The 20,087-nt window shown below is 44.9% G+C and overlaps 1 protein-coding gene across 2 annotated transcripts in view; it reads right to left on the reverse strand.

Moving 5' to 3' along the window:
- DICER1 (dicer 1, ribonuclease III) overlaps positions 1–19,434 on the reverse strand; it is a 49,821-nt gene extending 30,387 nt beyond the window's left edge. For both annotated transcript variants that reach the window (XM_040478162.1, XM_040478160.1), the window contains exons 1-9: positions 19,312–19,434; positions 18,295–18,395; positions 14,744–14,930; positions 13,961–14,123; positions 12,637–12,767; positions 11,522–11,656; positions 10,924–11,084; positions 8,517–8,685; positions 6,581–7,053 (exon numbers count right to left, since the gene is read on the reverse strand). In XM_040478162.1, the coding sequence (XP_040334096.1) occupies positions 6,581–7,053; positions 8,517–8,685; positions 10,924–11,084; positions 11,522–11,656; positions 12,637–12,767; positions 13,961–14,123; positions 14,744–14,890 (1,379 nt within the window). In that variant the 5' untranslated portion in view covers positions 14,891–14,930; positions 18,295–18,395; positions 19,312–19,434. The remainder of the gene's footprint in view (positions 1–6,580; positions 7,054–8,516; positions 8,686–10,923; positions 11,085–11,521; positions 11,657–12,636; positions 12,768–13,960; positions 14,124–14,743; positions 14,931–18,294; positions 18,396–19,311) is intronic.
- Positions 19,435–20,087: the final 653 nt, after the last annotated feature.

A 20,087-nucleotide genomic window follows, 5' to 3' on the forward strand; every position in this document is an offset into this window, starting at 1 on the left:
ACACACACACACACACACACACACACACACACACACACACACACACAACTTGCGGCTGCAGTCAAGCCCCTGTCTCTATGGCCAAACTTATGCAGAATGCGTACCAACACCCTGAGGCCAAGAGGGGATTCAGAGGCGGAGGCGAGGGAAACCTCATTCTCCGGCTACATGCACTAAGAGAGCTCCTGCTGTGTGCGAAACAGCATGGTTATTTTAATCTCACCACAACGCCCTGTATCACTGGAAGCAGAGCTCCAGGGCAACGGATGCCTGTCTGCTGAGGCGCGCCTCCAGGCCCAACACTTTCCTGCCCCCCGGCCGCTGGCGGGCGCCCCCCCCCCACCCCAGTTCTGCACAACAGAACACGCCAGACTTCGGCACGGCAGTCGGTGCCAGAGTCCCCATCCCATCCTGTCACGGAAGACAGGCTCCCCAACTCGTCCCTCCTCCTGCCTGTTGCTCTGTATTAATCCAGAACGCCAGTAACCTAAAGCGGGCCTTCTGGTTGAGAGATGGAAGAAAGCTACAGGAGGGGGGTCACGTTACTCGGGGACAGAGGTTAACAGTTAGTGTTGCCATTACAGCTATTTTGGAAATATCCACATTCAAAAACTCAGCACACGGGATAAATGGTTCCACACCTGACGTAAGTGATTCCAGATGGTTCTTCTGAAGTCATACGCATAGTATAAATTCCTAATAGAAAATTGCATTTTTAAGTCAAACCATTCTTTTTTTTTTTTTTTTAAATACATGAAACAGACTAATATCAAAGAGCTGGAAGAAACCTTGAGTGGCCATCTAGAATATCTCCCTGCCTCCAAATCAGCCAAACACATGCATGTCTAGGTTAGTTTACACGTCTGTTCTACATTCAAATACTTAAAATGTTCAGAATCAGAAACCTCCTTAATATGTTCCAAGCTTTGTTTAGTTATTATAATAAGCTTACGATGTCAGTAACAGAAAGAAGCGTTACAGGCCAAGAAATCGCATGCCTGAAATACAAAATTTATTATCTTAGAAATAGGTACTTCCAAAGGATCGTGTATGCAAATAAGCATCAAGAGGTTAAAAAATGCACTTCATGTCAGGCAGTAGGCAAAATAATTAATTCAGTCAGGCAAAGGATGTGTTTTACTTTGCCAAAATGATCACGTTAGCAGATTTCAACGAGCTGAGAAGCAGAAGGCACTAAGAGTAAACGTATTTCTCCTACTGAAACTCACATCAATACTGCAGAGGACAGAAGAGACAATATGCACGTTAACAAACCCAATCTCTTGTAAGCAGTAATTAAATGCTATATACTTATGATGATGGTGTTTAGAGAGGAAACTTTATCAGATAAATGAGGGGATGCCTAATCACACTCCTCAGACAAAGCTATAGGCTTCCAGAGAAACGAGGATGGTCAGGGAGCTCACAAGTGAGTTACGCAAACTACTGAGAGACTTCGCAGTACCATGAACAGAGGCCACGAAGTCTTACTTGTTTCTTTTGAGTTTCACACTGAGTTTCTGTCAGCTGTCGCACAAGCAAGCGGTTCAATAAGCCCTGCTGCTCTCTAGTGCATAGAGCTTCTCAAACTATCTGCAGCTAAGAACGAGTTATTTATTTTTTTCTAGTATCAAATCCATCAGAGAGCGGTATTTTTTGTCAACTTCCGTGAAAATTTACTAAGAAAATGAAACAAATATTCAAGAGCCAACGGTCTTATATGCAGCAGACATCACTGTCAAAACTGAGAGTTTTTAGATGTTTGCCCTCAATCTCTGTACCTAGCTCACTCAGTTGGCACCAGCCCACACAATGCATTGTGTTACACGCATCGCCTCCCAGTTACATCAGAAACAGCATGGGCAGGGGCGCCTGGGTGGCTCAGTGGGCTGGGTGGCTGACTCTGGATTTTGGCTCGGGTCCTGATCTCCTGAGATGGAGCCCCGTGTCAGGCTCTGTGCTGACAGTGCAGAGCTTGCTTGGGATATTGTCTCTCACTCTCTCTCTCAAGATAAAATAATAGATGTTAAAAAAAAAAACAAAGAAACAAAAAATGAAGCAGCATGGTCAGAAATAGGAAATATGTGCACTAGATTCAGAAAACTAGTAGAACTGTGATTTCACTAAGCTTGCAAATTTGTGCAGACAACCGTATGGGGAAAAAATTCAAAGAAACAAACACATCATTTGAAATGTCTGCCAAGTACTAAAATATGTGAACAACAGCTTTTAATAGTCTCCTTACGCCTTACATTTTTTTAACAACATGAACAAATCAAATGTAATTCCCCTGTGATTCCACCAAAAGAACCATCACCGATAGTTCTAGTATACAGACACTACGCGCCCCAAATGTGTGCGTAGAGCACGTGAGAAAACAGCACCTACTGTATCAGGTGATAAAACAGCCATTTTTACATACGTTAAGAGACAGAGAAGTAATTTCTATCTTACAAATGAAGATGCTGAGGCTTTAAAGAGTTAAATGACTTTCGGGTTGCCCGGGTGGCTCAGTCAGTTGAGCGTCCAACCCTTGATTTCAGCTCAGGTCATGGCCTTCGCACTATCAGTGTGGAATCTGCTTGGGATTCTCTCTCTCTCCCACTCTCTCTCTGCCCCTCCCCCCACGCATGTTTTCTCTCTCTCTCTCTCTCTCAAAATAATAAACACTTTTTGTAAAAGTTAAATAGCTTCCACAAAATACACATCTAAAAAAGTGAGTAGAAATAAAAGGAACCGGGGCTCGTTGACGAAATGGCTGAGCAACAACAGAAAGGATGAGGGCATGTCTAAGGGACACAGGAGCTGACCTCAAGGAGCCCCAACGGCTCAGAGCGGAACGAGAGCAACAAGGTAAATGACCTAACGTCAGGTTAAAGCCTGAAGTGCGAAACACACAAACGTGAGGGGCGCCCGGGTGGCTCGGTCCGTTGAGCGCCCGACTTGGGCTTGGGTCATGATCGCGCGTGGGTTTGTGGGTTGGAGCCCCGTGTCGGGCTGTGCTGACGGCTTGGAGCCTGGAGCCTGCTTCGGATTCCGCTTCTCCCTCTCTCTCTGTCCCTCCCCTGCTCGTGCACTATCTCTCAAAAATGAATACATGTTAAAAGAAAATATTTAAAAAAATAAAGATGAGTCCACAGTGAGAAAAGAACCTAAGTCAATGAATATAAATAATAAATAGAATCAAAGAAAGAAGAAGTTTTCCTCACAGAAGAATTCCAATAATAAATGAATTGGCTTAGTGATTTGCTTCCACAGAATAAAGTAAGGAGAAAAAGAACACCTTCCAGGAGAAACCTGGCAAACACGACCATAACCACGTGACGAGGTTTCATGTCACCGGTGATGTCTCACGTCGATAACCATGAGTCCCCCTGATGCGATGTGACGAGAAGGGCACTTCATCTCTACAGTATCCTTCCATATCCTAAATCCCTATTTTAATCCTGAGAAAAACATCAGACAAATTCAAATTGAGAGCTAGTCTACGAACTACCTGGCCAGTACTCCTCAAGACTGTCAAGGTCATCAGAACCACGGGAAAAGAGAAAATACAAGAGACCAGTGGAGATCAGGGACACACAACTAGATGCAACATGGTACCTGGGATTAAGACGATGACACTAACGGGAAAACTGGTAAATGAAACTGAAGTCTGAAGTTTGGTTAACAGTAGCACACCAATGTTAGTTTCCTGGTTGGGCCAAATGTACACGATAATGTAAGATGTTAACAATGGATGGGGGAAGCCAACTAAGGGGGACAAGGGAGTTCTGTAATCTCTTTACAACTTTTCTGTAAACATTTAAGTTACTAGGGAGACAGAGGGAGAGGGGTAGAGAGAGGATGTAAACCCAGGCATGTCAGATTCGACTGTCCTACAAGACTAATAAATGACACAGTGAAAAGGGCCATATCTGCCTTATTTTGGGAGGATCACAAACGGAGTCTTCACTTCCTCATCTATGATACAGTTAATACATGCACCTTCCTTTCTCATGGAGTGTTGGAAAATTTAAAAACAGATCTAAAAGCGGGTCTCCTGGGTGGCTCAGTCGGTTGAGCGTCCAACCGGCTCAGGTCATGATCTCGTGGTCTGTGAGTTCGAGCCCCGCATCGGGCCCTGTGCTGACAGCTCAGAGCCTGGAGCCTGCTTCGGATTCTGCGTCTCCCTCTCTCTCTGCCCCTCCCCCACTCACACTGTATCTCTCTCTCTCAAAAATAAACGTTAGAAGAAAAAAATTTTAAATATGTATCTAAAAGGTAAGTTAGAAACCAAGGTATCTGGGTGGCTCAGTCAGGTAAGCGTCCGACTCTTGGTTTCGGCTCAGGCCATGATCTCGCAGTTCATGGGTTCAAGCTCTGCACGGGGTTCTGTGCTGACAGTGCGGAGCCTGCCTGGGATTCTCTCTCTCCCTCTCTTTCTGCCCCTCCCTTGCTCTCACTCCCTGTCTCAAAAAATAAACTAAAAAAACAAAACAAAATTAAAGGTAAGTTATAAACCATAAAGCCCATACGTAAGGCAAAAGGAAAAGTGTAATCCTAAGACTATACACGTGGCTACATTACACACAGAAGTAGCTATGATTCATTTTTTTTAATTAGGAGAGGACAAAACTGCCCATGTATCACAATAGCTTAGACTCCCATGAAACTATTCACTGAGGAAGGGTTTTCCTCCCATTAAACTGATGGAAGGAAAGAATGTGGATTTCAGGAAGTTTTTCTAAGCTTATTAAAAAGCTTACTGGAACAAGACCTCTATTGTATATTTCATTAGCTGCCCATAAAGTTGATTCTCAAACCGCTCTTGATTCATCATCCAACACTAAATTCCAGGCACTTTTCATGAAAGCTGATCACAATTAATCTGATCCTCAAAGTCAATAGGAAATAACTGACTGGTTTTTGATACACGGGTTTCAGGCTAGTATTCCTGCAGTGAAAACTGGCACAGCTCTACATTTAAGAATTCACACAGAGAAGAGGGAGGAGAAGAAAATGTACCCCATTTCTTCCAAGTCCCCTAAAGTGTATTTAATTCTTAAACCATCCTGTCTGGGGGCAGGGCTATAATGAAGCTTGGAGCTGACCCTTGAAATGCCTCTCCCCCATTCTAAGAAACAATCCTGACGGTCATGCGCTCCCTGGTCTGCGTCCCGGATGGTCTGCCCACTACAAAGCGCTGGTTTTTAGTGTTCTGTGATGCCCAAGGGCATCATGACCGTAGAAGGAACTGGAAACTAGGAGGGAGGATATCAGGATTCTAGAACTGTCTCTGCCACTGCCTAGCAATTTCACTCAGAGCCGATCACTTTTCCTCCTGAGGCCCTTTCTTTTTTATAAAAATAAGTAGGCTGGATTAGATAGTCAACAAGTCCCTTTCCAACCTTAAACTTCGGATTCCAAGGTAATTCACTACCTAACATTATTTTACTTTGTATTCATCATAAGGATCAGGCCCAATGACTATGAAAATTACCAGACTAAAAACCGCCAGATGACTACCCCAGAGTCCAATTTCTCATTACTCAAGTAAGTTTTCAAAGCCCCAAAACAGTGAGAAGCAGTTTGGGGGGGGGGGGGGCGGAAATCCCAAATTACCACAGGAACCAAAGCCGAATTTCTCCTCAGAGATCACTACTTGCGGAACTGGCTCTTAGAGATCAGCTCTGGCCAGTTAATGGATCTCAGAGAGAAACAGATCGTCGTCTGACTGTCTGAAACACAAAATAAGGCCCCTTTCTGGCCCTTCGATACCACAGCATCTGTACACAAACCAGAAAGAACCACACGTTACCAGACCGTCTGACACAGATCTGGAGTACCGCTCCCTGGCTGGGCCAACCTTCTTCTTCAGGAAGAATCAACTTCTGCCAAAGAGGAGGGGGGAGACGGGCATCCACGGCCTAGTCTGGATGCAGGGTCATCCTTTGCCAATATTCTCGGAATGCTTCCCCAACATTTTTATTTTCTTCTGAGTCAGAAAGTTTTAACATATAGTCTATGAACCAGGCCAAACTGCAAACCCAGTTGTTCTCAACTTTTTCCACCGCGGATCTGCAACCCTGAATCGACATTTGTCAGGAGGAAAAAGTTAACAGTAGCAGCGGCAACAAAATAACCACGATGATTCCCCGGTAAAATTTATCCTCCAACTACTGAAGGGGAAAGCCTGGTGTGAAATGCTCAACACAAAGCCTGACACACAGTCACGGGTGAACTATCTGAACTGCATCTGACAACTAAACGGGAGACAAAAAGTGTTTCACTGTAACGTCACAGAAGTTTTCCATACTCGCTCTCTGTGTCAAACAGGTCACGACCAATGGACATCCTTCAAGAGAAAAAAAATCTCAGGTCACGTCAGACCTAGCCTTTTGGGAACGCGACGGTCACACGCACGTCCCCCCCGTCGATGCCGGTACAGCATCGCACACGACCCATGACGGTATCGAGTGAAGGCCACCCACCCGGGCCTTCCGCCAGTCTCAGAGCGATTACAGAGCATCCCTTCACCAAGCCAAAAGCTGCCTCGCTCCACTACGGGAAGAGCCGCTAATCTTGGACGTTTATTTACCTGTTTAAGACAACTGCTGTGTATCTTCTTTCCACAAAAATGATCCCGCATAAGATGTTGGTGAACGGAGACGGGAAATTGGTCTCCGGCTTCTCTTTTTCTTCGATCTCTTCGTCCTCGTCATCATCCTCAGAATCACTCCAGGACACGTAATTATCCTGATTCCTGTTATTATACCACTCGACGCTCTCGAACTGCTGCCGCTCATACGGTTTGTACTTGCGCAAGATTTCGAGCAGTTTTATTACTTTAGGAGTTACAAATTTCAGGTCAAGTGAGGCAGGAGAGAAGTGCTCTTCACATAGTGCATGGATTTTCCTTAGGAAGGTGTCTGTAAACAATAGAAATTTCCTGTGCAGCTCCTCTTGCTCGTGTTTGATGTACTTCTGCAGCTCCCGGACCATCATCCCAGCGACCTTATCTGCACACCAGGGGCCCAGGACCACCAATACGGCACGACAGTCTGACAGTATCTACAGGACAACAGAAAGAGCCAAATGCTGAACGGTAACATCACGCAGCGTTTTCACGCACGGTTCAAGTGGGACTGAAGCGGTCTCCAATCGGCCCTTTCAAAATACATTCACCCCACTCATCCAGACACTGAGGCCAGTGCCCCAAGGTTGAGGGGGGCGGCCGGTGGGCTTTTCAATCTCTACTTTTTCATATACATGTATGCCCAGAACCATCCTTTTGTCTTCCCCAGAAAAGGTAATCATTAACAGAATATAAAAGATGCACCCGTATAAGGTTAATAAAATTTAATTTCAGGTCTGTTGTTACAAGTAAAACGGAATCACTGACTTCCAGGTAGACATGCAAGGTGAATTATGTAGCAGAGCAATTTTCTTTGAGGCGTCAGACAAGAGCAAGAGAATTTTCCTTGCACTTTATGCCCAGAGAGCCGCATCTTCCGCTCTTAGCTCAGAGCAGAATGTAAATCCCTAACGAGGCTGTAACTGAGGGACTGTCGGGTCTGCAGGCCAGTAAAAGGCAAACTGGGTTGAATGCAGACTTAATGAGAAATCAAGGGCTGAGAAGAGTCTAAGCACGGCTGCTCCAGAAAAAAATCATCAGGAGAGAAATCTGGACTCCTATGTAACAGTGTTATTTCACAAATGGTTTGTGGGGCGCCTGGGTGGCTCAGGTGGTTGAGCGACCGACTTCGGCTCAGGTCATGATCTCGCAGTTTGTGAGTTCGAGCCCCGCATCGGGCTCTGTGCGGACAGCACGGAGCCAGGAGCCTGCTTCGGATTCTGTGTCTCCCCGTCTCTCTGGCCCTCCCCTGCTCATGTTCTGTGTCTCTTTCTCTCTCTCAATAATAAATAAACGTTAAACAAAACAAAACAAACAAAAAAAATGGTTTGCAAAGTCCTAGGATGATGATTCTCAAACTTCAATGCATCGGGATACCTGGAGAACTTGTCACGTCTCAGCCAGCTGAACCCCTCCCCTGAGCTTCAGCTTCAGCAGGTAAAGGATGAGTCCCTAATCTGTTTTAACAAGTCCTAGGGGGACGCTGACACTGCCGATCTGGAGTCCACACTCTGGGAACCACTGATCAAAAAGGATCTCCTCCCAAAGCTGTGCCACTCAGGAGCGATGGGCTCAGACCCAGTTACACACGGGTAACAGCAGAAGAATTCGTTCAGCCCGAGGGTTTGACTAACTCATCTGACCCAACAACAACAATGGACCCCAACCCATCTCCTTGTTTTCCTTTTTCCAACCTATTTCCTGAAACCAAGGAGGTCGACATTTAATAATGTCAGGTGACCATGAACTCAACCCGGTATGATCTGTTCCATGAAAAAAGTCCAGGAATAAGAAGACAAGTCCTTGAACTAAAACATACCAACAGCCTCACGAGAAGCACACTGTCGTTTCGACAGGAAAACTCAACTTCTGCTTTCTCTACTTACTTGTACACGCTTACCTGCTTAGAAATTGAAGTCGAATCTCTCTCTTTCGAACGCACAGATATGTTACAGTCGTTGATAAAGTTCAGTGCCTCCTCCAGCTCCAGCAGCAGCCTGCCATAGAGGCCACTTCGGTCCGTGAACGGCCCACAGTCCACCACAATCTCACACGGTTGAGAAGTGTATCTGTAACGAAACAACGGGTGTCACTGCCACAGTGAACTCACTCCCGCACTACGATCCCCGAATATGTGTCTACACCCTGGGATCACAGGCAGGCTCGCGGTGGTCTTCCTCCCAGGGCGCTCACTTTCAGATGTGCTACGCTTGCTCAGGAGGGCTCTAGGAGGGACTGTCTAGAGCCCACGTTCCAAGAATTCTGTGAGTCTTATCATGACCTTATTACCCCAGGGTTTATAGGTTTAGACTTTCAGCTTTTGCCTCTTTGGGCATCGAGATACTCAAACAACTCAATAATGATTACTTCTCAGACACAGAAATAGGGACGGGGGCGGATCATAGAGGGAAAATGCTATCATTGAATCTATCCACCTCCACACTACTCGAAACTCTTAGCATCTGCAAATTCAACTTTATTTTAACGTGTTTTTACCGTATCCTTGTAAGGAAAACTCACCTAACTTTGAACCGATTATGGTATCATCCTTGGATCTCTTATGCCTTTCATGAACTAGGACAACGAGAACAGCACATAATATTCGAAAACACTAACAATGACTGGGGCGCCTGGGTGGCTCAGTCGCTTAAGCATCCGACTTCGGCCCAGGTCATGATCTCGTGGCTCGTGGGTTCTAGCTCTCCATCAGGCTCTGTGCTGACAGCTCGGAGCCTGGAGCCTGCTTCCTTCCGATTCTGGCTCTCTTTCCCTCTGGGGCGCCCCCCGCCCCCCCCCCCCCCATGCTCGCACTCGCTCGCTCTCTCTCTCTCTCTCTCTCTCTAAAATAAACATTGAAAAAAATTTTTAAATGAAAGCACTAACAACGATTAAGGAAATGAAATACACTAAAGACCTGTGTAAATACTACGGTTTTCATTATTCTCCATCAGAATTTATACTTAACCAGAGAGTCACGCTTAGAGAACTGGGAAGTACCAGGTTCAATAGACCGCTTATCAGTTCTACTTAAGTGCCCTAATACCTCCACTTCTGCAAACCTCAAGCACTGCAGGTTCCCAATCTAATTCGGAACAAAAACAGCCCTTCACTGCCACATCAGCTCATTCTGGCTCGAAAAAGTCAAAAGCACCTCGTCCAAAAGGTCGCGAGATTTGTATCTCATGCGTGTATTTCATGTATCTTGAATCCTTACATCCCACGGATCCGAAACGTTACCTTTTCTTCTCGTTCTACAAAGAGATCTTTCCCCGAGTTCCTATTAAATGGCAGGTACACTGCAAGATGTTTTCCATGTATCAACGCGACTGATCATCAAGGAATCCCCCGAAACCACTGTCAACGTCATTTTACCGGTTCCGGGACAATAAAGGACTCGCCTGAAGTCATACAACTCCCAGTCAGTGGAAGCCAGGATTTCAAAACCTGTCTGATTTAACTCCCTGAGAAATCGGCTTCTCTAGTCATTATAACTGTTCCAAGAACTATCGCCTATAAGGATGCTTTAACGTGAGTTGAATCAACTTCATTATAAACCTAATTGGTATAAGCTCCCATCCACCAACTCAAATCAAAAAGCGTGTATGTGTACACGTTTTACTGAAACCCAAAGCAGCTACCTTTCCAAAGACACAAACCCAGAAAGCATAAACAACATTGTTCTCACACAGTCACACCCATTTGCAAAACACCGGGGTTTTTCCAATCAGTTTAAAACGTAGCGTAGGGGCGCCCGGGGGGCTCAGTCGGTTAAGCGTCCGACGTCAGCTCAGGTCACGACCCCGCAGTTCGTGACTTCGAGCCCCACGTCGGGCTCTGTGCTGACAGCGCAGAGCCTGCTTCGGATTCTGTGTCTCCCTCTCTCTCTGCCCCTCCCCTGCTCGTGCTCTGTCTCTCTCTCCCCCTCTCAAACATAAACATTAAAAAAAATTTTTTTTCTAAACGTAGCGCAAAACACTGAATTCTGTCCATAAAGTCGTGTTCTTGCAAAGCATCACGCGGACACTTAGGTTGGAACGACCATGAACACACGTGGGCAGAAACAAGCTTCCTGTCCTGGCTCCCGGTCCTCGTCCACATCAGCAAACAGGAGGGGCCCACGCTCATGCCATCTTCTGAGAGACGGAGCCCCTCCATCTGCTGTTCTCTGTGGAGACAAGGGGAGGTCCCTGCCCTAAGGATTCTCAGACTCGCTCGTTCCCTGCCTCAGGCACCTGTCCACTTGTACAGGCGCTGCCCGGGAGGCCCCAGGAAAGGGACGGAAGGGGAAACCCCAGCCGAGCGCCTACCTGTCCAAGACCACCAGGTCAGTTGCGGTCTCAGCATTACTCTTGAGGATTTTCTCCAGCTTCTGAATCTTTTCTTCCAATTCCTCGGGGTCGCATTTCCCATTTAAAATGGAAGCAGTCAGTCCCAAGATACGAGGACACGATGGACAGTTTTCACAGAGCTGACACGATAAGAGATGCTGACAGTGAGGCATTCGTTCTGCGAGGCCAGGACGACAGAGACACTGACACAAATCAGGAAGATGGGCAGACACTAAAAGTATCACTTATGGAATGACTGGAGCCTGTTTCAAAGATCCCTGTATCCAAGAAGCGTATGTCAATGTGCTACGACAGAGGACATAATGGATGTATCACGCATTACGTACTTCATTTACTTATGCTTAAAAGTTTATCCCAGGACTAGATTTACTATAGGTTACGCATGACAGTTCATTATTATAGATCTCAGTGAAAATTAATTTCACATTCATTCGTTCACATAGGGAATGAAGCTCCCAAAACTGGTAACGGATATTACTGCTTTTGATATATAAAAACACCGCTTATTCTCAGGAATTTGACTTGCATTAAGACTGATAAAAACCTAAAAACTTACCTTCATAATTTCTCGGTAGGGGTGGTCTAGGATCGCAAGATGACACTCATCAAACACCAAAAGGTTAATGTCCGACAGCGATAAGTAACCATTTTTCAAAACATTCAAGGCGACATAGCAGGTCATAACAAGAACCTAAAAGAAAGCTGACATCAGTGTATGAACGTGCGTTCACCTGCCTACCTGCCTGGATACACTTCTATTAAATCAGATTACGGAGCCACCATTCTGTAGGCGAGAAGTGAGGAACTCATTAGCCAAAATCAAAACAGACGTTCTAAACGTATGCAAGCTAATACTTTGGAACCAAGAAGCAGAGATGGGCAAATACGGAAACAGATTAGGGGAAAAAAATTCTTGATAACAGGGACCATGCTTTTATGATAAGTCTCCTAAAACTACTTCAGGTTTTCAGGTTCCTATTAGCCCCATTTTGACTGATGAGACCTATTGATTTAATCAAATGACAACACAATTCACCCTGTGTTTTCCTCTTTTTTCCCGTTGAACTGACAAGGTTTTCTGGAAGAAGACACCGACCAAATGTTCTTTTCAGGGCACTATCTCTGTGCGGACATCTCAATGTTTTATTGATGAGGACTCAACCCCGTGTGCGAGACACGCTAGTCCGTGTGCACTGCTCCAGCTGAGCTACGGAGCACCTCCTAACCGCTTCAGACACACCAACACCAAAAAGACCCTCTACGCACGCTGGCTCCACACAAACGTGTAAGTCAGAGGAAGTCTCTGGTCAAAGACCCAAAGGTCTCAACCGAGAAGCATCTCCAGTCTCAAGACACTTAACTCAAGCATAAATTTTCTGAAAAGCAGGTTATCCACAAGCGGGAAGTACGTCATCAGAATTTGTGTTTTTCCAGCCAGTAAATCACACTGCAAAGCTGTTTCTCTCCTGTGCAGTAAGAGCAACATTATACGTTCCTATTCATTTGGTTTTAGACCGTGAGAAAGAGTACGGAAGGGCTAGTTCCTAGGCTGACAAAGTACAGGAACGAGTTTTCAAACTAAACAAAGACAACCAAGACTAAAGGTCATCTTATAGACGGAGTCGAGGACTCGTAGGGATTTACAAAGGGAAATTTCTTTCCAAGTCTTACCTGGTGCTTAGTAAACTCTTGGTTCCATTTCTCTTTTGTCCAAGCTGCATTTACTTCCAGGCTTGAGTATTCCCCAACCTTGAGATCTGAATGAGTTCTGACAGCTGACACTTGTGGAGCAACCTGGTTTGCTGATTACAGATACAAATACTCCTTGTAAATAGGACAAATCTTACATAGCTGGCTCTCTGGACTACTAATGATTAAGACAGCTAAGGAAATCCTTATTATTATATATCATTACCTAACCCCTGATTTTTTAGATAGCCAATTGAAAACCGTATTTCCAAGGTGATCCTCCAAAATGCTTTTACTAGACTTAAGACCTGGTCCTCCGTCATTCACTTCAGAGAACCCTATGCCACCCTCCTTCTTTACAGCCGATTTTCCCAACCTAAGAACAGAACTTCTAGGCTGGAAGGGGAACTACTCCAGATCCACCCCCCACTCCTGTTTTCTTCAGTAAAATCAGATTGTTTTGCCAAGAAATAAGATGGTCTCATATATATTTAAAGTACAGGAGAACATCACATGTTGAGACCATCTGAAAACAAAAAAGGAGACCACTGCCCCAGCAGCTCAGGTTCACATTTTATACTTTTTGTTTTAATATGTAAAGCCAAACACAAATCCAGGATCACAGACTCTAACTGAATATCTAACTTTTAAGAAGCACCTCCCTCCCCTTCTGTAATTGGCATAGTAAAATCACAAATCACAATGCTACCAGTCTCATAAATCAAGCACTTTTTGATGGACTTTGCAAAGCTAAAACAAATATAACCAGAAATAACTGTGACGACACAGATTAGCTTATGTTCCGAAAGGTAGCCCATGCAAAAACCGTAGCATCAGAATTAAATACGTTTAAGGAAAAAGCTGAAGTTTAACATCTGTGAAATAAAACGGCTGACGCTTAAAAGAGATGTACTATAAAGTTAAGAGACAAGACTAAATGCTATTTCTGCTCTCAGAATCTCAACAAACATATTATTCTTCAAACCCTCTATACGTTCCATCATCTAACTTAATAGCCACAGAGAAAAAGTGCTTACGGGACACCCCTGGGTGGCTTAGTCGGTAAAGCGTCCGACTCTTGGTTTGGTCTTAGGTCATATCTCACGGTTTGTGAGATTAAGCCCCACGTCGGGCTCTGTGCTCACAGCTCAGGGCCCGCTTGGGGTTCCCCGTTCCCTCCCTCTCTGCCCCTCCCCCATTCTCTCTCTCTCTCTCAAAATAAATAAACTTTTTTTAAAAATGTGCTCAACCGTAAAATCTCATCCAATGTCCTCCACACAGTATGATAAAACAATTTCTGCATTACCAGAGTTGACCAAGAACACCGTCCTTTTTCCGTTTCTGTTGAAGTCTCCCCTGATCTGATAGGACAGCTCTTTAGTGAGTAGTACGGCAATAAACGTCTTCCCTGAGCCAGTGTTTAAACAGACTATGGTGTTATGATCCAGAGCTGCTTCGAGCAGTTCCACCTAGAAATACAGTGGGGAAGAAGACGCCACACTTCTTATCTGGGTACAACACTGGGAAAACTGGGTTCTGTCTTAATTCAGGAAACGTCACTGCTTCCTGAGATCTTCCTCTGCTAAGTCTGCCAAAACACAGACTCTCTGCATCTTTCTGGAAGGAGATCACAGGCGCGAAAATGCCTGCGACGTATGGCCAGCTGTGCTGTAGAAACACGCGTGGGGTAACGTTTACAATCTGTTTGAGAAATATTTTTGCAGGGGGGACAGAATAACACGAAGAACTGAGTTTACAGTAACCGTGGTCCTGCCCGTTGGTGGTGGTTCGAACCGTCTCCATTCCCTCCGAGCTCTTGAGGACAGACACACCCAAGCGGGTATTGCGAGGGGAGAGGTTTTCAGAGGGGAAACAATAAGGAACTTCACAAACAAAATGATTACGTCAATCGGCCGGCAGATGTTAGAAAAGAAAAGGGCCATTAGGAACAAAAGTATCTGGAAGGAGAAAATTACTCAGAAGAGGAGAGCTTGAAAAGGTAAATGGGTTTTACATAAGACATGTCAACTACGTGCTAATTGACTCCATTTCAGTGGAGGCGCTCCAGTATTAGTGTTCTCATTAGTACCTGGTATTTTCTTGGCGTATAAATGTTATCATGGATTGCTTCTTGTTGCCATGGCAGTCCAAAGAAAGGGCCCATTGGTGAGGAGGCAGGGGTCACGAGCTGCAGGCCCGCCATGCTGAGGGGCTGCAAAGCAGGGCTTTCATTCATCCAGTGCTTCTCTCACTGCATTTTGCTCTAGCGCAGCTTACTACAAAGGGAGAAAGAATACCGTTACACCACCATGAAGGGTTAAGGACGAAAGAAAGCCAAGAAACAAGAGAAACATCAGAGTATCACTCCTCTGGACCCTGTCAAACTTCCCCTGTCATTGTTTTAGCTTTTTCTCGATCTAAGAGGATCGTTTTAAAAAGTCAAGCGTTCTGTACTTTCCGACCCGGCAATTCTACACCTAGAAACTTGTCTGAAATAATTAGGCAACTACACGAAGAAACAAGGACACGGATACGTACTGATGCCTTAGTACCTGGGAACAAGCAATACCTTTCAAATGCACTGATAAGAAGTGAGCAAGTAAATGATGGTATAGTTCTATCATACAATACTTTGAACTCACGAAGAAAATCTGGATCTGTATTGACTGATAGAGAACCATGCCCGTCATATACCTTTAAAAGAAAATATGAATATGATGCCTCTTTAAATACATACATACATGCGAAGCATGTGGGTGCATAAACAAACATTTTCAAGCATTATCAATTCTATTGATGCCACTATCGATAAACTTGCGAGATAATGTTTGGAAGGCACTGAAGTTTCAGATACCTGCCAACACTTTGTCATTGTATCTAAAGACTATAAACACACAAGGTCTTTTCCTTGACCGACAACCTAGCTCAACTGCACAGCTGACCAACGATTTAAATATTTACCTTTAAAATTACACATATCCTAGATGAATCAAGACAAAGGGCAACCATTCTGAGTTTTTCACGGTAGGTAAGGGCTCTTCTGTGTTTCACGTATTCTTTCCCAAAGAGGAACTGGATGATGTAAAATGACAAACTAAACCCGAGTCTTTTTCAAACTCCTACCTGCACACAGAGGGTCAGGGTCTCGGACCTCAACGTGGCAGTCCACCATCGGCCTTCTGACTGTCAGCAGCATTTATTTGCCCCCAAAGGAAATTTCTGCCCCCACACTGCTTGGGAGTTTTCACTGTTATCACTATGAAACCGGAAAGAAGCCCACTCTTCGTCCTTGACGAGAACCTTTGAATCTCCTGACGCGTGAAATGGACGACCACGATACAGGACAGCGACTGAAGCTGTTCTATCAAATCCAACGAGAAGTCTCCAGTCTCCCTTGATTTCAGAGGTCAGTTCAGGGGACCACAACTCAACATCTGGCCAGTGCCGGTGTGATCTCCTGTAAGTAGTGGGGGACACAGGGCTGCGGGCGCCGAGGACAGCAGCAACGCAGGTGCGGCCAGGTCAGACGGCACAGACCAGCCAGGATGACCTACGATCGTTCTCGTCATCCCTCTGGGAGGAGGACTGCGAAGCACGGTCTGAACGCTACCAACTGTGTTCTTCCTAGAAATAATCCGCTCATCGTCTACCGAACCAAAGCCCCACCAACCATTCTTTTTACCCCCCGTGCAGCGTTCACTGTTCTCAACTCCTCAGGCCCGCTGCTTGCACGCCCGTGGGTTAACCAAACACGGCTGCCAAGAACCCAAAGCTAAAGCCATGGCACCTCATCTCCTGAGGTCCACTGGGCCACTCTGCAGGCCCACGGCCCAGACCACAGGCCCCTCCCACCGACTACCACCCGGTCAAACCATTCTGCATTTTCCTTACCGTGGGCTGCTCACTGTCTGGGACGACTTATGCCGAAAGCCTGACCCCCTCCCTCGGCCTCCACCCAACTCAAATACCAATCCAAGACCGATCAAAACTATGGCAAAAGGGGTCAGGAAATCAGCATAAATCCTGACCGCTGAAGAGAATAAAAAAGGAGGAAGGTGGCAATGCCAGTCCCCAAAGAGTTCTTCCTTCACCTGCCAACACCACTTGGAGCCAGGAACCCGCGACACCCCTTCCTGCTGCTGTCACCGCTGCCACCATTCTTTCTCACAGAGATAACAGTGGCAGAACTGTAACTAATAAGTCCCGAGAAAGAGTCTAAAAAAATAAATGAGAAGAACGTTCTATTTTTCCAAAGGGAGACTGTATCCTTTAAAAATGTGTAAAATACAAAGAAAAACTCTAAAAATGTTCCAGATGAAAGACTATAAAGAGACATGACAGCTAACTGGAGTGAGTGATCTCAGACTGGATCCTGTACTGCAGAATGATGCCACAGAGGGCATTACAGAGCCCCTGATAGAACTGTCAAAGTCACCGAGGCTGGTCACGGCACTAAGGCTGTTTAAGAAAGCAGCCTTATTCCTAAGAAGCAGACCCCACGGTGTCCAGGGGTAAGGGGCCATGAGATGTACGCAACTTCTCCTCGAATAGTTCAGACAAAGAAACCACATACACGTACAGCAAATGTGTGCAACACGTTAAGCAAATGGGGCAAAGCGCGGATTCTCTGCCCCACTCTTAACCTTGTGACTTCGCTGCACGTTTGAAACTGTTTCCAAAAAAAGACTCTCGAAAAGTAAATATGTATGAGTGGTGAGACTGGGACTCCCTTGCACACTCGGTTCGCCCGCCACACCAAGCCACCCCCAGAACGTGGCAGACAAACAGTGCAGTTTGTAGAATGAAAACCGTGCCCACGTGAGTGACAATAAACACCTTCAAACGGCTTCTGTGTGCCTTGCAGACATCAGGTCACCTGGCACGCATTTGCACAGGGATGCATGTACACCCTGATTCTTCCACCGGCACACGTGTGTAGGAGCACGCGTGCAGAAGAATCAAGTTCAAGCGAGTATTTGATAAACTCAACAAGAGAGTCACGACTGTCGCACAATAACGTACAGAACAGAATCGTCACAGTTCCAAAGGTTTTTGTGTAGGTTTTGGAAATCCACACCCTCTCCTGGGAGGGCGGGTGCGGGAGAGGGTCTGCAAGGAGACAGGGGACCGCGATTTAACCCTCTCAACCTGCTTTTCCGTAAGGTCACAATAGTTAAGTTCATCTTCACCGATTGAATGTACAGTGGCTGGCCCCAGAGATACTTTCTATTTAGGGAAAGCGAATCCAAGATAAAAAAACCTCAACAGGTAATCCAATAATGTGAAAACAGAACAATCTGTAATTTTGCCAATTTTTACTTTCTTTGGTGTGTTTAAGTAGATTTTTTTTTCCCCTTAAGCTGGTCTTAAGGAAAAGCTCTGAATCCCTGCTGGTAAGTAAACGTTCTGTAGTTTCACAGATGAACTGATTATTGATTAACTGCTTCTGCAGAGCCAACAGACAACGCCTTGTGATGGCTCCTCGAGGACAGAGTTTAAGTTTCTGGACAAACAATTTACATCCACGAAATTGGTGAGGCCATTGTGTAGCTTCTTCGTAGTATTTTCTCAGAAATAATTTAGTAAAACACACAAACTCTCTTCCTCTTTCCACGTATGATAGATAAATCACAGATTTACCGTTTTAATGTTTGAGATCTCTGTGTTGCTGTTGTCCGAGCTGCATTTTGACATTGTGATAGCAGTTTATTGGAAAATCACAGCATGCCCAAGCTTCTGCTCTAAAAATAAATGCAAAAATAGCCAAGTTTAAGGTTCCTGTACTTAAAACTGAATATAAACACATCTACAAGAAAGCCCCATTGATAAGAAGAGTTAAATAAAAGACCATTATTTTGTATTACATTTTAAACAAAAGACGTTTGGGTTATTTTAGGATATGAAGTCTTATTCTAAAACAAAGAACAAGAGAGTGGGGGCTGGCAACAATAGCATGCCTAATTCCCAGAGATCTGGGGAAAAGAAAAAGTTAGAGGAAAGTTCAAGAAAAGGCTGCAAAAGGAATACAAGAAAATCAAACACAGTAAACAAAATCTAAAGATAGCAGCTAGAATAACGGGGGGTAAAAGTGACAATGCCACGTATACGTCATTTCCTAAATTCACGTACACCAAAGAAACGAAGATCCCTGAAAGAGGCACTTGGCTGAGAAATCCCAATCACCGCGATACGTGCATGAAATCTGTCAGCGATTTCAATTTCTCAGAATGGAATTAAAAACACAACAGTTCAATCCACACTATAAACTCTCTTACAGAATTCATTCACGAATAAAAGAATTCAGAACACACCCCAACGATACTGTTCTAAAGAACTATAAATTCGGTGCGGTTCTGGTAAAAGATCACAGATCAAAAACTAAGGAAGTGTGTTAACACGGGAAGCTTAATTTAAGTAACAAATGTTGATTTTGTCGGCTTTGACACCAAACCTTGCTCGTGCTCATTACGCTAATGACTGCAGTGTCTCCACTCCCAGAGGCTCGGGAAAAGAAACCGTGAAACTCATCCGTGTCTGGTCTAGTCGGGCGAAGGCCATTCGAGCACAGGTGACGCTTTCTCATCTCACAGACAAGTTCGTTTTGCTAGTCAGTTAACAAAGCAGGTCTTAGCACTGCTGTAGTACGTATATATTTACCTCAAAATGCTGATTCTAAGTTCTTTCAGTTTCCAAGTCTGTATTAATTCACACCCTAGGTAACCTAAAAGCAATCAGAGAGAATATTTTAGAACATTAAAGTCATTGTTAAAAACCAACTTTAAGAAAATTCCTATTTGACAAACTTTGCATACTTCACTTATCAGAGTAAGATTCCTGGTAACTTATTTTTCTACTCAGAGTCAAGAAAACAGTACACACCTGAAAGAGCTGCCTTCAAAATTAGCCTTTGTTATGTTCTAGTACAACTGAGAACGTGTGCAGGTTGTTGGCACAATCCAGTTAGATAGAAGGGAGAATTCTTGGCAGTAAATTCCCCCCCCCCCCCCCCCCGCCCCGTAAAATCTGACTTTGAAACTGCGCGAACACCATGTGGGTCGGTAACCATGCTTCCCAGAAGCAGATCTCCCCTCTCCTGGCGTCTGTCTGGGTTTCTAAAGCTACCTCCTCCTGTGACGCTTAATTCCATTCTGTCCCACCACCTGGAAGGATACAGACTCTGTCCGCCATCGAGGCCTCATCTGTCACGCTCCACCCCGCTGTAATTCACACTCACACCTTTTCTCAAAACACCATTAACTAAAATAATAAAGCTGACAATGCTTTAAAATTCAACTCCACTCTTACAAAATTACTGTCACCCAAATTAGTTCCTTAGGCATTTCGGTACAGACGTCAGAGAGTTAACGCACCAAGTACAATGAAAACTTATTTCGTGTTCATAAATACAGAGCCAACAGGTCAAGTTTTCTCAT

Source organism: Herpailurus yagouaroundi, unplaced genomic scaffold (assembly GCF_014898765.1).
Source record: "Herpailurus yagouaroundi ecotype Mexico unplaced genomic scaffold, PumYag 141, whole genome shotgun sequence".
Lineage (NCBI taxonomy): Eukaryota > Metazoa > Chordata > Mammalia > Carnivora > Felidae > Herpailurus > Herpailurus yagouaroundi.